Here is a 21,831-nt window from a genome sequence, read left to right as displayed (position 1 = left end):
TATCTTCACAATAGCACACTTATGATTTTAAAATACAACACCAAATATTTTCACTTTAAAAGATTACTGTCCATATACTGCTTTTTTTAGGATGAAAAAAAATCTTATTTCCCAGGGACTTCCTTCTTTCTCCAAGTAGCTTATTACTAACTGTACTATACAAATCTAGCATCATATGATATAGTAATATCTTATGATCAATTTTTTATGCACAACTATCAAAATTTATGTGTACCCTTAATGCTACCCCTGGAATACTTAATTCTAAATTCCTTGAGTTAAAGACAAGGTATAATATAATCTTTACCGCATTTTCCAGAGTGGAACTTAAGAGACACACTAATGTCTGAATAAGCAGATGAATAAATGTCTAGCACAATATCAAGCAGAATTGATGTTCAAACACTGGCAAATGAGATGATAAACAAAAGTACAGTAACAACTTCCAAGAAGGAAGTCCAGTCCAATTCAGCCTAATCACCTACAGTGCCAGAAAATAGAAAGTCTATAGTGACAAAAATATATTCAGATTTAATTACTGAACATGAATGGAATAGGTGTTTTAAGTAAGACTGGGTAACATTAGAGAATAAGGAGTTCATTTCTTTGAGCACTTCAGCAATAACCACTTAGATGAAAATGTTCTAATTAAAGACAATATTCTTTATTACTGAGGATCAAGAACATTTTCAAGACCTTATTTTACCTATATGAACTACCATTTACTCATTTCAAAGCTTTTTCTTAATCAATTAGCTTTTAAATTTCAACTAGCTCAAGACTCCAGGACAGTGTGCTTGGAATACTCTAGGCACCCTCCTACCACATGCACCCTTAGCCTTCACTTAAATGTGCTGAGAGGTTTCCTAGAAGCCCTTTTCCCCCATTTTCTGTTAAATACTATGATGGAAAAGTACAAGTTGCCTTAGCAACTCAAGATAGTTTATATGTATGATTATTTAATGTCTCTCAACCCAATGACAAATAAGAATTTGATATCCAGCACAGTTCCTGATACAGAGGGAGTCCCAGTAAATACCTGTTGAAGAACAGATTGTTATAATTACACACAGTAATTTTACATACCTGCTGCTGCTGCTAAGCCACTTCAGTAGTGTCTGACTCTGTGCGAACCCATAGACAGCAGTCCACCAGGCTCCTCTGTCTCTGGGATTCTCCAGGCAAGAATACTGGAGTGGGTTGCCATTTCCTTCTCCAATGCATGCATGTGAAGTCGCTTCAGTCATATCCAACTCTGTGCAACCCCATGGACAGCAGCCCACCAGGCTCCTCTGTCCATGAATTCTCTAAGCAAGAGTACTGGAGTGGGTTGCCATTTCCTTCTCCTTTAAGTACCTAGCGAAGGATAATACTGTCTTTCACTGATTGTATGATTTTTTTAATATACCTGACATCAAACTGCCTACTATAATCAATGGTATGTCAGCTTCATTGGCAGTATCTTTTCTTCTTGAAAGTAGTAAAACTTTCAAGGCTTCCCTAGTGGCTCAGACGATAAAGTGTCTGCCTACAATGCGGGTAGACGTGGGTTTGATCCCTGGGTTGGGAAGATCCCCTGGAGAAGGAAATGGCAACCCATTTCCAGTATCCTTGCCTGGAAAATCCCATGGACAGAGGAGCCTGGTAGACTACAGTCCATGGGGTCGCAAGAGTTGGACACGACTGAGTGACTTCACTTCTACATCTTTCAATGGATAACATCTTAGATTTAATGAAGTAAGGCACTTGAGAAGGCAGTAATAGTCTGATACTGCAGCCAAGGGATCCTATAAATACCTAACAAAGAACAAGTTTAGAATTTTGGCAATCAAGGACAGAGTAGAAAGTGCCTGAGTAAATGACAGTTATGACAGGAAAATCACAAGTCTTCCAGAAGACTAATTCTGTAATAAGTAAGGGGACAAAAATATTAAGGAGGTACAAATGGTACCAGAAGCAAAACAGGCTAGTGGTTCCTTGCTCTTGGAGCTAATGATGGCTGGTAGCTAAATTGTCAGGTTAGGTCACACTCCACACAGGGTCTCTGTCAGGATCTGAAATTACCTCTCCTTTAGTTACTGAGGCAGTGGTCAGTGCTCTTCCACACTATTTCCAAAATGAGCCTGGCATATAGCCAAGTAAATAGGGAAAGTCTATGTGCTTATTACATATGCCAAAAGATTTCAGCACTAAGCTCAGAAGAAAACACTGAGATACTAAGAAAAGAGCTTCGTTCTTGGCATTCAAATAACCAGAATCTACACCAGTCAATTCCACCTCAGTTAACAACTATACAGCAAACTAGAAACCTGAAGATCTCTTTTATGGCACTAATCACCATGTACCACAGTCCAAAGTCTGAGAAAATGGGGAAATAAACAAATGATGCTATCACTGTCTTGGTGTGCTTCTAGGCTACTTAAAAGTGGCAGGACAATGAGGACCTTAAAAAGAGTTAAAAACAACATCCTTTTTCTCATTATACTCCATAAAACCATGAGACCCCACTCGCCCCTAAAGTAATTCACATGTACTACTTTTAGTAGTAGCATATGGTTAAGTTCTGGTACTTAGATGCTTTGAAATATATAAATACTATTTAACTAGGGCTTCCTTGTAGTTCAGTTGGTTAAGAGTCTGCCTGTAATGCAGAAGACCCGGGTTGAATCCCTGGGTGAGGAAAATCCCCTGGAAAAGGAAATGGCAACCCACTCCAACATTCTTGCCTGAAGACTCCCATGGACAGTGGAGCCTGGCAGAAGTCATAAGTCTTGCATGGAGTCGTAAGAGTCTGACACAACTTAGTGAATAAATCACCACAAGACTGTAAATCCTCGAAACTTAAAAATAACACTTTCCATGGACTTTACTCTTCACTATTCCAAAGCACAGCTTCTGTTTCATGAGTTCTCTAACACCAACTCAAGGAGTTCACGACGATGAACTAGCATGTGCTCAGTTGCTCAGTCATGTCCAGGTCTTTGTGATCCCTTGGACTGTAGTCCACCAACCTCCTCTGTCCATAGAATTTTCCAGGCAAGAATACTGGAGTGGGTTGCCATTTCCTTCTCCAGGTGATCTTCCAGACCCAGGGACTGAACCCAAGTCTGCTGTATCTACTGCATTAGCAGTGGATTCTTTACCACTGCATCATCTGTTCAGGACAATGAATCTATCCATAGTTAAATCAGTCTTCCTACAGGCTGAAATCTCTGTAAGATGTGACCAATAGTCAAGTAAACTTAAATTGTACTCTGCTAGATGACTTGCTACATACTTGCCTGGGATTGTATTTTAGAACAACTATAAAGACAGATAAAAAATGACTTGTCCACCTCTCAGGACAGTCCAACCTCCAAAACATGACACTAAACAGTATTAACCAAAGTGTGAATAGGTACCCCTGAAGAAATGTCTTTTCAAAGTTATATTTTAGGTTAGCCTAGAGACGGGAGAGTTCTCTGTCCACATTAAAATCACCTGAGATGCCATTTAATCAACTATATGCTACACAATAATAAAAACATATACTACTATCTTGGGGAAGGTACTATAGTATCATGACAGGAAGAGAAAAGAACGGTTTCCTTTTTGCTATGATGAAGTTCGAAGTACAAAAGGATTTCCATTTTGTCTGCGGCAAACACTGGGGGAGGGCCAGGCAGAAAATTCAAGTCGATAGTTAGGCTGGAAAAAGGTTTGGTACTATTACTTGCTTCAAAAACATTTTAAATTCCTGATGTTAACAAGAAAGCATAGTTCTCCTAAGCAGTTTTTGATATGGCAGATCTGACCAATTAACCTACAGAGAATGTTTAACCTATATAGTCATTATAGTGGTGCTACTTGAGGATTCTGAGAGCACTTTTTTAACAAAGAGGAGGTGACAGGCAGAAGTTGTTCTTTGTTATGGTAACAGGAAAAGTATGAAAACATTATGAATCAAGTAGAAAAGAAAAAAAAGCATACATAGCCTAGTCAGCCTTATGTTAGCAATATCGTGAGTTATGTGACAGTCTTGGAAAGAGTAAGACTGGTAGTATAAAATTATTTGTTCCTATAACAAGAGTACAAACTTCTAGTTATTAGATAAATAAATTCTGGGGATCTAATGCACATGGCAATTATAGTTAACAATACTGTATATTCGAAACTTGCTAAGAGAGTAAATCTTAAAATGGTCCCACCACAAAAAGAAGGAAATAATTATAGGAAATGATGGCAGTGTTAGCTAACACTATGGTGGTAATCTTTTTACACTATGTAAATATCAAATTCACACTGTATATGAAACTTACACAATGTTATATATCAATTATATATTTTATTAAAAATAAAAATAAAGCAGGTAAACAAAGCAACTTAGGTTATTTTGACAGGAAAAGACAAACCAAGTAAACGGTTATACCTCTTCTCAAAACAACCACATTTTTACATTTCATATCCAACAAGCCTTTCCCTTCCCCTCTCCTCTTCCCTTCCCCCCTCCTACTGACTGGCCAAACAAATCTTCATAAAAAACTTCTCTGAATTAAAACTGGAAAAAATGTTATTAATAACTTAATATTACTCAACCATTCAGAACTGTTTTTAATGAATCCAAAGAAGCCAAATTCTACTATTACAGAATTAAATTTATAACAAGGGACCTTATCCAAGAAGTAAACATGCCAGTATAAGACAACGCTTACTACAACTTCTCCTGCAGTAAATAATCTCCAAAGATGGATGCAAACAATTTTTCCCTCCCTGTAAGAACATACTACTTCTCTTATTAGGAAGTAGTCTATTTCCTTTCCCCCTGAATCCCAGCTGGCCTTGGATCTTGTTTGACCAAAAAAAAAGAAATTAAGCAAATATGACGCTGCGTCAGTTACAAGTCTAGTGTTGAGACTTGACAGCTTTTCTTTCTGCCTCTTCCACCACAGCAGCTCTAAGCCACCACACAGCAGGTCCAGGCTTTCTTACTGGAAAGGCCATTTGGGGGACAGTGGTGCACATTGCAGCTAAGTCAGCATCAAGGCCCCAGACACATGAGAGAGATCTTCTTGGACCTTCTAACCCTGAACACAGCCACAAGAATAACCCTGGCTGATAACACATGAAACAAAACCTTCAAGTCAATCCAGAATGCTAAGAAATAAATCACTGCTGTTTTATGTTTTGGAATAATTTGTTATACAGCAAACCTAACTGATAAACATCCCTATGCAGCCTCTAAAAGTAATAAGATTCAATGATAGATCCTTCCAACAATTATTACCATAGCAATTTCTCAGCAAAACAATATCAATTTCTAATTCTGCAACATACTGGAAAACAAACACACACAACCCCCACCCCAAACTACCCTGCTACTGAAAGTTACTGGTGCAAGAAAGGTGAAAAGACAAAAGTAGTTTATTTCAAGTGATCCACATCCCTTCAGAACTGACATTTCAATATATTGCCCAGGGTTCTTTACAACACCAAGTAATATTCATGAACTATTTTAAAAATATGTAAATGTCCAATACGTTTATCAGCCACATAAACATAGTAAGAGTCACAGGAGTTTTGTATGACTTTTAAAGTGCTTATTCTTTTAGAGTTATAATTCCCAGAAATTAGATTTTTGTGTAATACAACAGCATGTGTTTAGAAATATATACAGGAAGAACCACTGAATGTCCCTCAGACTTCCTTATCTCAGGATTTCTCAATCTGGGAAATGACTTGACATTTGGGGCAGGATAATTCTTTGTTGTGGGGGCCTGTCCTACACATTGTAGGATGTTCAGTAGCTCCCTGGTCTCTATCTACTGATGCCAGTAGCACCCAGTAGCCTCCCAGCTGTGACAGTTAAAAATGTTTACAATGCCAAACGTCACCTGGTAGGCAAAACTACCCTACTGAGAACCAATGCATTATCTCTAAGTAACACATTCTGAATTCTTTACAGATAAAATGATATGACATTTGGGGTTGAGTTTGAAATAATCCATAAGGGTGGAAGAGGTAATCAAGAATAAACACAAAATGACAGGTGATGGGACACATGGTGATATGTTGTAGACTACTGAATGTCTGGATATAGCTGAAATTTTCACTGAAATTTATTAGACACCTGGTGTCTCAGATGGTAAAGCATCTGCCTGCAATGTGGGAGACTGGGGTTGGATCCCTGGGTCAGGAAGATCCCCTGGAGAAGGAAATGGCAACCCACTCCAGTATTCTTGCCTGGAAAAGCTTATGGACAGAGGAGCCTGGGGGGCTACAGTTCATGGGGTCACAGAATCAGACATGACTGAGCGACTTCACTGTTTTGTGTACCTTTATATAGCATGTTATGTTCAAAATAATGAAAAATTTTAAAGAAAAAATTTAATTTGGCATTATCTTACAAAAATAAAGAGCCTCTCTCTACAACCAAACAATCCTACTGACTATAAAGAGAAACTCTCACCTATGTACATCAAGGCAACACTGAGCTTCAACATCTTTACTAATTAAAACTTGGAAACAAGATGTCTATTATGGGGGAATAAATTTTAAAATATATTGTTGGAATATTTATATTCATTGAAAATGCATGCTATTTAAAATGTATGTATTTCCATAACATCTATGTAAACTGACAACATCCAAAGCAGTATTATATCTTGTTTATGGGTAAAAATCTGAAAATAACTTAAAACTAAAAATGACATCTAGATCACTTCCCTGATTCCACCAGTGAATGTTCTTCCCATCCAAGCAAACCAGAGGTTTGTTCTCCAGAGAGGATAAAACATAAGATCTCAGAACTCAGAGACACTGAGCATAATGGCATGAATGATGTATGGAAATCAGAAGGTTAAGTGAATATTTACATACATACTTTGTCCTGAAAACATGGGAAGCTTGACCTGTATGTTCCAGACAGGAGATGAAAAGACCCTTCTCAAGAAAAACTGATTAGCACAAGATAAAGAGCTATATGACTCACTGACACCAGTGATTCATCTGGAGAACAGCCCTGCCAGCAAACCATAGTTTCACAGTTGCCAAACCTCACTCCCATATGCTAAGACCCTTTAATCAGCTTTTTAATGCCCTATTCTAAAATAAGGATAAACAAAAACAATGAAAGAAACTGGCCATCTTCAACATCACTCAACATGAAAGATAAAGACTGAAGCAATGTGAAGTAGAAAAGAAGCAGGAAAAAGCAAAGACCATTCAGAGAGAAGAAAAAGTTAAAAGAAAAACTATCATGAATATCCTTAAAGCTAAGAGAAGCTACTGCTTCTATGAAATAAGAGGAAAATCCTTAAAACAAGCAAGCAAGCAAACATTCTGAGAAAAACTTTCCAAACAACAGATAAAAGATAAACATGGAAAACAGAAAATATAGGAAAACTAGCTCAAACATTCCCCAAATTTATCTGTAGATTCCATACAATCTCCATCAAAATACCAACTGCCATTAAAAATAAAAAAATAGCAGAACCTAAAATTCAAAGGGAATGCACGGGATCTAAAAAACCAAAACAGTCTTGGAAAACAACAAAGTTGGAGGAATCACACTTTCTAATTCCAAAACCTAATACAGAGGTACTGTATTCAAAACAGTATGGTACTGGCATAAGAAAAGACATACAGATCAATGAAACAGAATTAAGAGTCCAGAAATAAACCCATATATTTATGGCCAATTGGTTTTTGACACAGCTGCCAAAACAATTCAATGTGGGAAAGAACGATCTTTTCAACAAATGGTGCTAAGACAACTGGATATTCACATGCAAAAATGAACTTAGATGCCTACTGCAAACTAGATATAAAAATTAACTTAAAATGGATCAAAGACCACCATCTTATTCCATCAGGATGCTGCTGCTGCTAAGTCGCTTCAGTCGTGTCCGACTCTGGGCGACCCCATAGACGGCAGCCTACCAGGCTCCTCCATCCATGGGACTGTCCAGGCAAGAGTACTGGAGTGGGGTGCCATTGCCTTCTCCGTCCATCAGGATGGTTACTATTTAAAAAAAAAAAGGGCCAACCAACCAGCCAAAAACAGAAAATTATATAAGTGCTGGTGAGGATGTGGAGAAATTGAAACCCTTGTGCATCACAAGCAGGGAGGGAGAGCAAGGGTTAAATGTAAAACCCTAGAGCCACTGGGGAAAACAATATGGTAGTTTCTCAAAAATTAAAAAATAATTACCATATGATCCAGCAATTTCACTTCTTGGTATATAGCCAAAATAACTGAAAGGAGGGTCTTTTAAAGATACACCCATGCTGACTGCAGAACTACTCAGAAGAGCTAAAATGTGTAAATAACCCAAGTGTTCAACAGCAGATAAATGGATAGGCAAATATGGTATAAACACACAACAGAGTACTAAATAGCCTTAAAAAGGAAGGAAATTCTGACCGTATAGATGAATCTTGAGGACACTGTGCTAAGTGAAAAAAATCAGTCACAAAAAGAGAAATACTATATGACTCTACTTCCATGAATAACCAAGTCAAAATCATAGAGAGATAAAATACAATGATGAGTTCTTAAAGGCCAGGGAGAAAGATGAGGAGTCACTGCTAAATAGGTAACTTTTGAAAAATGAAGAATTTGGGAGATAGCAATGGTTATACAACAATACAAAATATATTTACCAGCAATGAACTATATATTTAAAAATAGTGAAAACAGTAATTTTATATGTATTTTACAAAAATTAAAAATTGGAAAACACAGATCAAAGATCTAAATATGAGAATTATAGCTAAAAAACTCTTAGAAGGAAATAATTTTAAAAATTTAAAATAAAATTACCATATGATCCAGCAATTCCACTCCTAGGTATATATCCAAGAGAAATGAAAACATATGTTCACACAAAAATCTGAAGATAAATGTTCATAGCAGTATTATTCTTAATAGTTGAAAAATTAAAACAAACCAAATGCCCATCAATTGATAAATGGAAAAAGAAAACATGATATATTTATACAATGGAATATTATTTAGTCAGAAAAAGAAATTAAGTACCAATACACACTACAACTTGGACAACATTGAAAACACTGCCTAAATGAACAAAGCCAGATACAAAAGGTCATATGTTGTATGATTCTATCTATAGGAAATGTCCAGAATAAGCAAATCCATATAGACAGAGCCCAAAAGACCAACTGAATGTCAAGCAAAATAAATGAAAATTGACCTACGCACCAAACATCAGGAAATTTCACAATACTGGGGACAAGAAAGTCTGTAAGCTTTCAGAAAGGAAACTGGTCACATATATAGGATCATGAATCAGAATAGTTTTAGACTTAACAGAAGCTGGAAGATAATGAAAATACTGATTATAAAAGTAAAAAGAGTGCCTCAGACTCTGAGATTCAAGTCATGTTCACGATTCAAATGCCAATACACTGTTACTTGTTCCTCAAAGTTTGAACAATTTTCTTTTTTTTTTTTTTCTCAGCTCTATCAGAATTGAGTTTTAGTTCATATCTGTATCATTCTGAACAATTTTCTTAACCTTGTATTAATGTTGTATGTAACCTCAGGAAACTGACCTACTATAACCTCAGTGATGATATATTACTGCCTTGATATAATGGGTAAAGTACAGGAGGTTGCACAAGTAATTCCCCATCACTAATAACAATGTACTTTTATCAAAACATGAGTATTTCTAAATATATGCAAAGACCCCAAGCTCATAAATTACCAAGAGAAGCCATGGTTGCTGACTAAACTTTAACACTGAAGCTAAATTAGGTAGGTCTGAATCTTAAGCTGGATAGCAAGCGCCTAGGTGTTGGTCATTACCAGTATCTAAAAGTTTCATAATAAAAGATTAAGCTTCAGGATTTTAAATTATCATTGTTTCCAATTATTTCTAAGAATGGAGATGAGTTTACACAGGCTTCTAAAATTACCAAAATTGTTTCATAATAATAACAACACTAAACTAAAATTATGGTTTTAGTCTTTTCAAAAAAAGGGCTACAGAAAATGCCATATTCTCTAAGTGGGAAAAGTGCTATGTGTTCACAGTCACTAGACTTGATTTTTCCATATCTGTTTTAAAAATATTTATGTCAAATAAGTCCTGTATTTTGTTTTTTAAAAATAGTGAGGCTATCCACACTGGGATAGGCATAACTCAGTGCAGGATATCCAAGTCAGGAAGGACAGAGTTAAGAAGGGCACCCCTAGGAAAGAGAGGAGCAAAGAACAGTATCTATGCAGGTGGGCCACAGCAATGGGAAGTTAATTATACACAGAGGAACTGATCAAATGAGTAGTTACATTAATGAAAGCCAAGTTTTTCACTGTAAGAAAAGGAATGTCAATATCGAAAAGAAAAAATACAGGATGAACCCTATGGTACTGGACTGGAATTAAGATGCATCAGTGTGAATTCATGGTCTCTGATACAGAGAGAAAAGCAAATCTACAAATTCACATTTTCCCTAACTATATCCACTAATTACACTGAGAAAATGTGGAAACAGTTGAGATTCCAAAAGCAATCAGCATACCTAGATGATTACAGGGCTAGAGCAGGGAAAGTGTAAGAAAAAGCAGGAAACATCTTTTGTGCCAGAACTTAAAGAAGTACTCAACTGATGGGGAAAAAAGCAAACTGGGGACAAGTTGAGCATTAAAGTAAATGACAGTAAACTAGTATAACTCACACGAATTAAAAAAAAGAAAGCATGAGTCCATACAAATATAAATTTTAAAATGAATAAATTAAAATTTCTGAGTAAGCGCGAGGTACCCAAGTTGGCTCCCAGACATCTTTAACTCCTAGTATTCCTTCCCGTATGTAATCCTCCCTGCCACACCGCCCTGCAGGGGAATCTGTGAGGCCAACAGAACACAGAAGTAGTCATGGTATGCTGCTTCTGAGATTAAGTTAATAAAAGATACTCCAGCTTTCACTTGGCTGCTCTATCTCTGGCAGATCACTCTGAGGGAACCCAGCGCTATGTCTCAAGTACACTCAGGCAGCCCTCAGCCGGAGAAACATATGTGGGGAGGAAATGAGTCTGTAAGTCCAGAAACCCATAAAGAACTGAGATCTGCCAATAACCACGGGACCTTGAGCCAGAACCACCCAGCTCTAAGCAGCTAAGTTTTAGGGTATTTTCTTATGCAGCAATAGATTTAAAAAAACAAAAACAAAAAAACACAACAACAACAGAAGAAGTACATATATTCAAAGTGTCTCTGAACAAATTATTTATTCATTATAAAGGGGAAAAAAAGTAACTTCATAGTATGAAACCCTGGTAGATATCCCCTTAATCAAGTGAAAATTCTCCATAATGGGTCAAACTAAAACTGAATAGTACCTGACAGGATGGAATGTAAAAAACTGAACCAAAATCACGCATCACTAGATAGGATGCAGAGAGGGAAACAGTAATGCTTCTGTGACAGTCTTATCAAAGATGCGTGACCTAAACCTAATCTTGAGGAAATAATAGAAAAACACAAACTAAGGGACATTCTACAAAATAACTGGACTCTAATCTTTAAAAGTGTCAAGGCCATGAAGCAAAGGAAAGACTAAGGAACTGAAGGAAACTAAACAAGTGACTATGGACTGGATCCTTTTCAATAAAGCACATTATCGGAACAACTGGCAAAAACTTAAACGGGGTCTGAGGATTAGATCGCAGTAATATTTCAATGGCAATTTCCTAATTTTGATGTCCATGTTTGTAAGAAACACACATTAAAGTATTCAGTGTTGATGAGTCATCATGTTGGTACCTTACTCTGAAATGGTTAAAGAAAAAGATGTTCTAGGTATTGTATTTGCAAATCCCTGTAGGTCTGAGACTGTTTCAGAATTTTAGAAACTTAAAAACAGAAAAGCCTAAAGGCAACTACAATCTGAAACAGTCATTTATTAGAATTTGGGGATTAGATGGTACACTGCATTGAATGCTCCTCAAAATGACATGTGACACATCTTAATTCCTATCACCTATAAATGTTACCTCAGTTAGAAAAAGGGTCTTTGTAAACATACTTAAAATTAAGGATCTTGAGATAAGATCATCCTAGATTACCTGGATGAGCCCTAAGTATCAAAAGAGAAACCACACACAGAGGAAGTAGTGTGAAGATGAAGGCAGAGACTGAAGTGATGTGGCCACAAACCAAGGAATGCTTACAGTCACCAGAAGCTGGAAGAAGGAAGGAAGGATTCTCCCACATAGCTTCCAGAGGGTGTGTGGCTCTGCTGGTATGCTGATTTCGGATTTTTGGCCTCCAAAACTGTGAGAGAATAGATTTCTGCTGTTTTAAGCCACTCAGTAATTTATTGTGTAATTTATTACAGCAGCCCTACGAAGTTGATACAGTTGGTGTGCATGAGGACATTTAATCTACAGAAAATCATTCACACTCCCATTAGTATACTATTATTTTAAGAAATCTATTTCTAAACTATTATCACTGTGGCTTCCGTAAAATTCAGCTTTGATTTCAAATTTTTTAATCTGATATAGGCCCTTAAAAAGTTGACGAAGGAGGGCTATGATTTAAACAGGTACTGACGTTCTGCAAGTGGCAGAGGGGGGAAGGTGGGGGATACGTGCTCAAAGGACAGAAGCAGATACTTCTATCACAAGATACTGTTAAGAAAACTGTTCTTACGTCTAGGCTTACAAAAACATCACATGTACTGGAAATATATTAAGATAACAGTAGTTAGTTTACTGAAGAAAAAATTTGGAATTCAATCCCTTTTTCCAGTTAGAAGTATTATAGAGCATGATTTTTACAACATCAGGGTGTACATTTTTTTCCTTCTTTTTCGACTGGGGTGGCAACCAAGTAAACTGGAAAAAACACTTATTACTGACACCATCTAAGATTTCAAGATTCTACCAATTTCACGGGTCAACATTACTGGGCAATTAAGCCAGTGGTAATTAATATTAAAAACTATCTTTTATGTGGTCCATATTTCCTTTCTACTCATCCCCTACAGGCTTGCGAAGTATATGACATTATCCTCATTCTATAGGCAAGGAAGCTGAGACCAAAGAAAATCAGTGAAGTAACTTGCCTAAGGCCACACACACAGGGTTAGAACATGACTGAGTAGACATGGAGCTCCAAAATTCTACTAGTTTTTCCACCATACTACTTGCTGTTGACATTCACTAAACGTTGCTGGCAAAAACTGAATGCCTACTATGTGTCAGGTACTGGGAATATAATGAATAAGACAGGGACTTTGCCCAGAAGAATTCAGTCTAGAAGGGGTAATAATCAATCATGTCTATATACTAAGAAACAGTTCTATAGTAGAACCCTATTGCCTGCATGCCTCAGGCATGCTTCACAGAGAAGTGGTCTGTTGGCTATCCAAGGATGAATGAGAATTCAGAAGGAGGAGGGGGTGGGTTGAGAAGGCATATGGAAAAGCACAAAGACTAAAGGAAAATAATTCTGAGAACTGTTTCAATTACAGTAGTATTTCTTATGAGATGCTAACATGTATTACAGGGATAAAGATGGCAATATTTTTGTCCAAATTTTACCTACCTTTAATACATGTTTTTAAGAAATATTACATATTTACACTAATTTAAAGCAGTAATATGCCTCAAAAAATTTGCACACTACAAAGCAAATTATGTCTATGCTCTGATGCACAAACAGCATTTAACCATGGGTATTAGCTATTTAACTTCAGTGATTTATTCTGCTTATTATAATTCAATATATATTTGAGAAGTTATTTAATCAAAGCATATTGAACACTAATCTACTATACCAATTCATTCCCTATGGAGTTATAGCTAGAATATGGAAGTTTTAAATGAAAAGCAGAGTCCTTTCTTAAACCCCAACATAACAGATTATTTTAAAATAAACATAAGTAAAGCAAACACTTTTTTTTTAAATTAAGTGACCTGTCTGTCCATGAGACAATAATGTTGGTAGTAGTCTAACTGCATGAATATTGCAAAACATGCAATTTTAATTCTTTCTTTTGCTGCAGCTGTTTAAAACAAATGTTCACATAATACTGTAATGAAAACAACACAGAGTAACACATCTTTTTTTTGGCCACACTATGCGGCTTGTGGGATCTTAGTTCCCTATCCTGTGATTGAACCCAGGTGAAAGTGGGTGTGAAATGAGCAGTGAAATTGAGGGGTCCTAATCACTGGACCACAGGGAATTCTCAAGAGTAACACATTTAATGCAGCATCTGATGATGATCTCTTTTATTTTCTTAAAATGCTATTCCTAGTTGTTACTTTACAGCAAAATGACAGTGAACAATATTTCCTCAATGTATTTTTTGTGTGCTGTCAATTTTAATCCAAGTATACATTATTTCATGAACTCTTATTTGTATCCATCAATAATATTAATTTAAAATTATTCTTAAAAAGTTAGGAAACACTAACTTTACTAGAACACTAGGTATGCAGAAGGAGGAAACAGTTTATCAGAAGCCGAGGGAAATGAGTAATAATCACATCAACTGTTACAGAAATTAAACAAAAACTGAGGTATCCATTGAATCTGGCAATAAAGTAATCATCAGTGACCTTACTGAACAGTTCCAAAACAGTGAATAGACACTATTCTGTCAAGAATTTTGGCACTGAAATGTCAGAGATGGAAGAGATAAAGAAGAGGAAGGAAAGGAATCAGCTCTAGTTGGGGAGAGGAGGTTAAAAGCTTTTTTTGTTGTTTTTCTTAAGATGAGGAAAGTCTTAGGTTAAGTTTGGAAACTGAGGGGAGTCAAAGAGAGAACTGGGAGAGCAGGGACAATTACTAGAGAGCAAGGACCTGGCAAAAGAACAGGATGAATAGCAAAAGTTAGCTTACAATGGGAAAAGCAGAGCTTCTCAGAGACAACAGGGAAGAAGAGTGATGGCTAAGGTACATTTGGAGCAATGGCTGGCTCCCTGGTCAAGATTGAATGCATCTGAATCCTGGCTCTTCACATCATAGCCATATAATCACAGGCAAGTTTGTTTACTTCTCCAAGCCTCCATTTTCTCTTCTAACCCGAGAACAGAATTCTCACAGGGTTGTTCAGAAGATTCAGTCATTCTGATACACACTGAGTACTCTGAAGATTGTAGCTGTGAGGTCTGGTTTTTCTTTTTTCTTTTTAAAGTCTTCAAAGGAAATTTGAAAGGACTCACGCAGATTTCTATTTTCTCTACAGAATAGGTAATTGGGTCACCTACTGAGATTAAAACAGAGTGTTTAAGGAGGTAGGACAGTGATTCTTAGTCTTTTGGAGAGATTAAAAAACCCAGTTGACTATGATGAAGGATATACGGAGGATAGAACACCCAAAATTTGCATAGTTTCTTATTTTTCTGCTTTATGGGAATTAAAACACTAAAAAACAAAACAAAAACAGCATTGTTTTAAGGGAATTCATAGACACCTCTCCAACAATAAAAAGAGATGCTGAAGGTAAACTCTTCTGGTTCCAGAGCATAAATACTCAATTATTTGAACAAAAGAAAAAATTGCATTCCCTGGGATTACACCCCTAATGACTGTGTAAGGGTACAGTGCCTGCCAGAAAAGACACTGAGCAGTCAAGAAATCCAGTTCTTAATCCAGCCCTACTAAGTCACATGGCCTTTTTAGGCCGTAGCTCTGAGATGTGATGCAGAGCTAAAATTTTATGATTCTATTACTTGAAATCTTACTTGATTGTGTATACTGAAGAAGAAACGGTACTTTATTTTTCTATGTCATATTTTTAACATGATTTTGAAGGTTAGCCTGGGAACCTAACCACCAAAACTTTATTTCTACAGAAAAAACAAGTGTGCTCCTTCAATTTGGGGATGAGGCTGCAAAGGTTGCTGGCAGCATCAAGCATGAGTCAGGTATTCCTATCCTGAGAACTGCCTAGGATATTTTAGCAGCCTTCTCTCTCTGGACTAAAATATCCAGAATTGGACTTTGTCAAAACTTCCTCCTTGTCAGTCAGCAGTACAGTAATATACTTTGGGAGACTTTAAACACCCACACACCCACCCCACTTTGGGAGACTTACACAAACACACACACACACTCTCCTAGATTTATGAAGTTAATGACGACTGTTTAAATTATATTTAAATAGCAACCCAAACAAGCCAAAGAAAGTTTCTCAACTCAACAAACCTTTGTGAAGCAAAGAATCATTTCTAAAGGAAAAAAAAAAATCTTCCCAGAGATTTCAAAAAGCTTATCTTTTGGAGTAAGAAGGGATGTCTGCTTTCCAATATATAACTAATTCAGTCATCTTCTGTCAACCACTTATTAAAGTTATTATCAAACTTATTATTAAAGTTCCAAATACTCCACAAGACTATTTGCTAATTTGTTTCATCATTTTGACTGGAATAAACTGAATCCTTACCTCTGATAAGATTAATGTAATGTATCATATCACACTTCTATTTTAAAATAATCTTAAAACTAGTACTATTATGATATTACAACTCCCTTCCCATATCCTTAAAATTCATCCTTTGGTAACTGGCAATCATAGATATTTTGAAAGTATGTAGTCTACAGAAAGATGATTCGTAACATGAAACAGATTACAATGAAGAGTAAGTTGTAAGCATCTGCCTGGGATCAATGTATCTACTAAACTCGTTTTTCCTACAACCATAACCATACAAAACTTCACTGAAGAAGTTAATTAAAAGTTTACCCCCAAAATTACTTAACTGTGCCTATTTACATAAAGCAATACTTCCAAACTTTGAAAAAGGCAGAAAGTATGGTTCAAATGATTTAATCCTTATGCTCCTGGTTACTTGCTGAACTTCAATCTTTTGTTAATTTTAACTCATACATTAAACTGGTACCTACCAATCTAACAAAAAAAGTATGGAGGTGTCTTTTGGTTTTACTGTCCTTGTTTTTAATTTGAATTGGTTGCCAAAACTCTGGTTTTGTGGCTTCCCTTAAAAAAAAAAAATAATCTGGTAACTTTGGGCACAGATCCTGGCAACAGCAACATTTGGAGGGAGCCAAATAGCAGCTGCCCTCTTCTAAAAGCACGTGCAATTTCTAGTTCCCTCCAATTCCCTTTGCTCACTTTGGTTACCTGCCTAGCCATCAGAGTTTGAAATTTTATTTTACTGGAAAATTAACTGACTGACTGGGCTTTTCAGGAAATTTAAGACACTTTAATCACAGAAATACAGTAAATCAAGTGATAGTCCTGGTATTAAAGCTATGTACACCAAATGTTAATTATATCTAGCAGGACACCATTAAAATGTACAAGCCACTATTATTGTTAGGGGCTTTTAGTATCCTAACTTTGGTCTGTCTTCAATTCCTCATGATATTTAGCCTTTTACTCTTCCTCAAAATAAAGAAATTTACCCTGTATTTCAACACTGTGGCACTGTAATAGCACAAAAAAGCCTGCTGCACTGTATAACAAAAGTAAAGAAGAAAAACAGGAAGCAAGTTTAAAAAAAAGGTCTCTGATCAGTCAAACAGACCACACAGTTCACAAAACACATGAAGCCCTCTTCACTCAGAGCCTACTGGATCTTATTTTAGACATAATTTTAATAAGCTCAGTGATCTGGTTTCCCAGCCCACAACAGATGAGACGCAGCCAACTGGAAAAAGGCTGGGGGTGGTGCTGCTAGAGGCAGACACTCAAAGCATCAAAATCAAAGCCGAAGACCCATAATGTCAGCAGAAAACCTCAAAATGTAGCAGGCTGGGGCCATTTGGTGTAGATACAAACAATACCAAAGTGTCCCAAACCCTGCATGGAACCATAATGGATGTTCAAAATGAAAATTCTTTGGTAAACTCTGTTAAAGCATATACAATCTTAAAGTTTCTATCAAAATAAGGTCCATCAAGAGCTTTTTCCAAAAAAGTCATGGCATTTAAAGGACTGTGAGATTCACACAACACTATTACCCTGTCAGTGAAACACAAGACACAGAATTCCTGAAGCTGCCTTGGTCAAAAGTATTTGTTCTTAATAAAATTTTATTAGAACCCAGATGCAGTAGTTCATGCTATCCAAAGTTGAGAGGTATTTAAACAGAACTACTTTCTCAGAGAGTAGTAACTGGGAAGATTCAACACTAAGACCAATTATGTAAACCAAGTCTGTCTTTGGGGGACTGCAACGCAGATACTACTAGGGCTGAGGGTGAGATACGACTGGTCTTACCCATATCTAGGTTAAGTCTATTCAATTTAAAATTAGTGTTATACAAAATGCTTGCGGGGGAAAAAAATCTTCATTTTATTTTCACAATATTATTGACTAGTATGTACACCAAAAATTAAGTTTATTTTTCAAATCCCTGGCAGTCTAAGTTGAGCCATACTTTGAGGACAGTTCTAGGTTATAAATCAGGTAAAAAAAGGTTAATACTGAGTTTTAAAAGTTCAAATAATCATGGTATACACTTGATTTTTCTTACTAAAATTTTAATAAAGGTATCTTTTAGAGAAAATCTAGCAAACATGCAGTATCTCAAAAGAAGGCAAGAAGACGATTAAAATGCATGTTTTGAGTGCTATTTCCTTCTCTAAAAAAACCTCCATATCACTCAGAGTAGAGATTAAAGGCTCTATCTCTTGATCTGTAAGTGATTGCACATTATATTTATTCTTCTTCAGCTTTTAAAGGTGCACAATCTTCTCCAAGTATAATCTCAAGCTAATAACTTCTCAATTAGTCTTTAAGAATCTGTTAACTCCTTAAAGCCTTAAAAATGCTATTATTTACTTGCATAATTTGTCCTCAGTGTGCTCCTGCCCCTTAAAAGGATTCAAGGGATCTCTACTTAAGGATGAGCTTCTTTTAACAAATAACCTGCTTCACTTTAGTACAAGATTTACTGTCTAAAGTCTGCCCTTTTTCATTTGATAGAAATCAAAGTCAAAAGAAGTTGGTGAGGATCTAACCTAATTTACAATAACCACTGGGATTAATTCCACAGGAAAGGTCTTTGATCAAGAATAAAACCAGGACCAACTGCTGAGCTGAAGTGTTTAAACTGACCAAATCTCCATTTTCACGGAGTTTAATGCAAGGTGAAAATTAGTTCTCTTCCCCCTTGCATCTCCATCCCATCCTAGAGAATGGATCCCAGGATCTACTACTTACTGGCTAAAGCTTTAGTACAGCCTCTCCAAGTAGCCAAGTCAAACACGAAACAAATCATCAGTGCTGCTTCCCCCCTCTAAGTAAAAAAGGTAGTAAGAAATAACAGGAGGTTATAATAAGAGAGGGAAGCGAAAAAACCCTAAATTTTAAGCGAAGTCCATAATCTAGAAGCAATATTAGAAAAACCTCCGTAGAGACAACTACAGATAACCCTTCATTTTAAAGGGCAAAGAAATCTTATCTAATGGAAAAATCCAGCAAAATCCCTTCTACATTAAAAGGATCTCCCAGAAAACATCACCTAATTTAAGCGTTAAAACCCATTTTGCGAAGAGAATGTAAAAGGAAACTTTGTGACATTCTCTCCAGTGGTTTTCAAATGTTCAGGTTTCTACCTCTACCCTTGACAATACCCTTTCTATTAAATCCACTCCTGCAAACTGAAGTATGTTTGTGACTACATTTGGCAACCTCATGGAATAAAATGCTTCTCCCTCCACTTCCCTCCTTCCTCATAAAAGTCATGCTTATTTCCTCAACTTCCTACTTGGTTTCTGGACGAGCAGAGTGGACGGAAGCGTGTGGCCGCTAAACGGCAAGCGAACTCAAGAAATATTTCTGGATCGGACAAAAAGGTTTCCTCATACGGGCCCCAAGCTCAAGGAGTTCTGCGGGTGAACCTAGGCAGGTGGGGATAGGGAGTGCACAGGCGGAGATGGGGCACAGAGCCCTTTCGACCTCCGTCGATGGGGCCTCCCAACGCCCCAGTTCCAGCACCCCCTCCTGGCACAGCCGGACAATGGCCCTCTGGCACAGCAGTCCCAAGCCGGGGAGAGGCCCTGGGACTCCATACCACGCGGGGCCTAGAAAGGAGGTCGGGAAGGAACGTTGAACCGGCGAGCATACCTCCGGCCTAAGTGCGGGCAGCGCGCCGGGGCCTCTACGGGCGCCATCACTGGGAGTAGGGTGTGAAGGCCGCCCGGCCGGGCCATCGCCAGCAGCCCGGTCCGAAGAAGCCGGGAGTCCGGCGGAGAAGACGGCGGGAAGTGCAGGCCGCAGCCAACTCGGCCGACCCGCCTAGCTGCCCGAACACACAGCCGATCCCTGGCCGCTTACCTTGTGGATTCTCTTCAGAGCCATCGTGGGAGGTGGGTGGCGGCGGCCCCGGGGCGGGGACGGGGGCAGGGGAGGGACGGGGAAGGGGCGAGGGGGCGCGAGGCCGCCTCGGTGATTGCGGATCGGCCGGAGAAGATGGGGAGTTCGCGAGCGCGGGTCGGGCAGGACGGACTTAGGGCCGGGGCCAACTCGGCTCCTGAGCCTGCCGCAGCGGTCACCGCATCACCCGGCGGCGGCCCCTTTATGCGCTGCCGCCCGAGCCGCCGCCGCCGCCGCCGCCGCCGCCACCGCGGTAGCTGCCTCTTCCTTCTAGGCTCAGCGCCGCCTCCTCAGCCGCCGCGGATCCCTCCGCCGGGGAGCAAGAGCTCAGGCCTCGGGCTCGGCCGGCGGCTCTGGGTAGGACAGCCAGAGGGACTGCCTGCTGCAGGTGGACCGAGGGACGCGCGGGCGGGCGGCGCCGCCGGGGTGGGGCAGCCGGAGCGCGGGGTGGGCCCAGGCCGAGGGGCAGGTCGGGAGAGCGGGGATTGGCGGGCCGGGGGAAGGGAGGGCCGGGCCGCGCCGGCGGCGGAGGGATACGGGCCGCCCCTGTGAGTACCTCACGCGCCGTCGCTGTCGCCGCGGCGGCCGGCGAGAGGATGACGCCGCGAAGCGCAGAGGGGAGATCTCGCGAGACCTGTGGCGCGGGTCGCAGAGGCTTGCCGGTAGTGGTCCTTGATCGCGTTGCCCGTGGGCTCTCAGCTTTCGTTCGCGTGATACATGAGCTAAATAAAAGTTTAAAAGCGAATGTTTTCCATATCATTCGACCGTCCCCATAGCATAAACCGACCGGGGAAGAGCACGTAGGGCCATAGGAGGAAAGAACTTATCTAAGGTCACACAGCTCCACAGTGGCATAGCTTGGGACTTCCCTAAAGTCGAGTTCAGTTCAGTTCAGTCGCTCAGTCGTGTCCGACTCTTTGTGACCCCATGAATCGCAGCACGCCAGGCTTCCCTGTCCATCACTGACTGCCGGAGTTCACTCAGACTCACGTCCATCGAGTCTATGATGCCATCCAGCCATCTCATCCTGGGTCGTCCCATTCTCCTCCTGCCCCCAATCCCTCCCAGCATCACAGACTTTTACAATGAGTCAACTCTTCGCATGAGGTGGCCAAAGTACTGGAGTTTCAGCTTTAGCATCATTCCTTCCAAAGAAATCCCAGGGCTGATCTCCTTCAGAATGGACTGCTTGGATCTCCTTGCAGTCCAAAGGACTCTCAAGAGTCTTCTCCAACACCACAGTTCAAAAGCATCAATTCTTCCGCACTCAGCCTTCCTCACAGTCCAACTCTCACATCCATACATGACCACAGGAAAAACCATAGCCTTGGCTAGACAGGCCTTAGTCAGCAAAGTAATGTCTCTGCTTTTGAATATGCTATCTAGGTTGGTCATAACTTTTCTTCCAAAGAGTAAGCGTCTTTTAATTTCATGGCTGCAGTCACCATCTGCAGTGATTTTGGAGCCCAAAAAAATAAAGTCAGCCACTGTTGCCACTGTTTCCCCATCTATTTCCCATGAAGTGATG

The 21,831-nt window shown here is 38.9% G+C and overlaps 1 protein-coding gene across 2 annotated transcripts in view; it reads right to left on the bottom strand.

Annotated features, from left to right (window-relative positions):
• The window catches only part of UBE2D2 (ubiquitin conjugating enzyme E2 D2), a 43,391-nt gene extending 22,475 nt beyond the window's left edge, over positions 1-20,916 (bottom strand). The window contains exon 1 of one of the 2 annotated variants that reach the window (XM_069592240.1): positions 20,265-20,916. In XM_069592240.1, the coding sequence (XP_069448341.1) occupies positions 20,265-20,288 (24 nt within the window). In that variant the 5' untranslated portion in view covers positions 20,289-20,916. Of the gene's footprint in view, positions 1-12,174; positions 12,272-20,264 lie in introns of those variants that run through there. The other variant, XM_069592241.1, reaches the window with a different exon arrangement.
• Positions 20,917-21,831: the final 915 nt, after the last annotated feature.

The sequence above is a fragment of the Ovis canadensis genome, chromosome 5, assembly GCF_042477335.2.
Source record: "Ovis canadensis isolate MfBH-ARS-UI-01 breed Bighorn chromosome 5, ARS-UI_OviCan_v2, whole genome shotgun sequence".
NCBI classification, from domain to species: Eukaryota; Metazoa; Chordata; class Mammalia; order Artiodactyla; family Bovidae; genus Ovis; species Ovis canadensis.
Note: the sequence above shows the minus strand (reverse complement) of the source record. Positions and strands in the feature narration are given on the sequence as shown.